Source organism: Microtus pennsylvanicus, chromosome 1 (genome assembly GCF_037038515.1).
Source record: "Microtus pennsylvanicus isolate mMicPen1 chromosome 1, mMicPen1.hap1, whole genome shotgun sequence".
Lineage (NCBI taxonomy): Eukaryota > Metazoa > Chordata > Mammalia > Rodentia > Cricetidae > Microtus > Microtus pennsylvanicus.
This window is the reverse complement of record NC_134579.1, coordinates 146555334-146557559: the sequence shown is the minus strand read 5'-3', so window position 1 is coordinate 146557559 and position 2226 is coordinate 146555334. Positions and strand designations below refer to the sequence as shown.

The window sequence follows — 2226 nt, the reverse complement described above, 5'->3', positions numbered from 1 at the left end:
TTCAAACTCTGCAAGCGTCACAAGCCCAGGTTAATTGATTTTGTAGGCTTTCTTGTGATGTCCTTGACGCCTCTGGTTCCTACAATCCTCTCTCCCTTTTTTCAGTCAGATTTACTGAGCTTAGCCTGGTCAAAATATCAAAATAAAAAAAACCACATGTTGAAAAGTTTATCTCTATATCTGTCTGTCTGCCTGTCTGTCTTGGTATGTGTGTAGGATCATGTGTTAAATGTATGTGGGTGTCACATAGAGTTAAATATGATCACCTTTTTTTCTTTTTTTAAAAATATTTACTTATTATATATACAACATTCTTTCTGTGTGTATGCCTGCAGGTCAGAAGAGAGCACCAGACCCCACTACAGATGGTTATGAGCCACCATGTGGTTGCTGGGAATTGAACTCAGGACCTTTGGAAGAGCAGGCAATGCTCTTAACCACTGAGCCATCTCTCCAGCCCCCATGACCACCTTTTTTTCAAAGCTCCAAAGTATTATATTAAATGGACAATAAATATGTAATTATTGAAATGTTATGGACTTACTTTTTATTGAGACATAATATTGAAAATTTAAAATTGGTAAATGTACAACTTTTGTGAATTCTAACATGGACCATATCAAGGATTCAAGAGCCACACAGCTTTCACCTTATCACATACATCATTAGAGAGATTTGTTTGTTGAGGAGGACATCTGGCCTTCATATCATCCACCAAATGCTCTTTGAAAACAAGTAATTCTCAGTATTGATAAAGAAGAAATAAACTGGGAAATTATTTTATTATTGCTCATTAGTAAAAATGGGCAGACAGTGGGGTAGAATGACGACACAATTACAACGATTACCCCCAATGTTGGTATTCTTTCATGTGTATAAAACCCATAAAGGGTGATGAAGTTGTTTAACAAATAAAAGATCACAAAACAGCTCACCAGCAGCAAGATGCTGTGAGTGGCTCTGTGCTCAGGAGCTGTCTTGCAGGAGAGGCTTTGGCTACGGAGATGCCGGGCTCCCTGGCGATGTTTGTAAAGGAGAGTCACCATATAGAAACTGGTCAACATCATGATGGTCATAAAGAGAACGTCTCCTGTTATGATAACACCCAGGAATAATTCTTTATTGCGGAAATCGGTTAGACCTATTTTACAGTAAACATGATAATATCCATCACCAACATCAGTGTAATTGATTTTAGCTACCACAGTCTCAATGACGTGCACATATATGAGCAGGTTGATGAGCCAGGCAAACAGGAAGGAGCAACAAGTCCATGTAGAGAGTTTAGGCTTAAGCCATGCCCACTTAGAGTTACTGGGAATGATGGTGATGGCTTGGAACGTGCTTAGAATGGAGGTAGTGCAGATGGACAAACCCCGGGTGACTCTGAACACATATAAAACTGCCTTACAGCCGGCATCATCCAGAAAGTGTCTCACTCCAAAGGATGACATGATATATGATATCATAGCGAATATGATTGTCAACATGTTGACAAGCACCAGGTGCATGAAAATGGGATCGATAGGTCTGCTAAAGCGGGATCTGACTAAGAAGCTGTATACATACAGCATGAAGAGCAGTGAGTTCCCTATGACACCCACACAGAGCTGGGATACGAGGAACCCCCGCAAGATGGCGCTGCTTGGAGACATCACCTCAGTGATGTTTTAGATATTATTAGGCTTGTCAGGCCTTCACTGAAATCTAAGTGGGTTCAATTATAACTAATTACATCCTGATGTTTGTGGGCAAATATAGTGATTGACACTTCAGGAGAAGAGAAGGTTGGAGAAATGTCAAACTCCTTTGTTTCTCAGGTCCAGACTTGGTGCCTCCTGGAACTGGGAATCTTGAGAACATCAGAGGACAGAAGGTGTTGAAGCAGGTGTGCTTAATGCAAAAATCTTCTGTGTGCTGTTATATTAAGTGGCAGGATCTGTTCATAGGCTGAAATGCAAATTTGCATGTCATAGGGTTTTTATTCAGTAGCTCATCTTGTGTATTTTAAAAATCCTGTTTGAAAAGTCTGATCTTTCCCAAGAAGACTGCGTAAAACAAAGACAGTAACATGAATATTTAAACATCTCTACAATTTCGATTGCATGCAACACTCTCCCAAGGTATTTATCTTCATATTCTCAGTAAGGGGCTGTAGAGTTGCTCAGCAGTTAAGAGCACTAGTGGGGCACAGAGGCGAAGCGGCGGCGACGCCAGACGCACAGA

At 40.6% G+C, this 2226-nt stretch overlaps 1 protein-coding gene across 1 annotated transcript; it reads right to left on the bottom strand.

Moving 5' to 3' along the window:
* Positions 1 to 707: 707 nt before the first annotated feature.
* Positions 708 to 1655, bottom strand: LOC142856394 (vomeronasal type-1 receptor 4-like). The gene has a single exon (XM_075983851.1). The coding sequence runs from the start codon at positions 1653 to 1655 to the stop codon at positions 708 to 710; it is 948 nt and encodes a 315-aa protein (XP_075839966.1).
* Between the last annotated feature and the right edge of the window lie 571 nt (positions 1656 to 2226).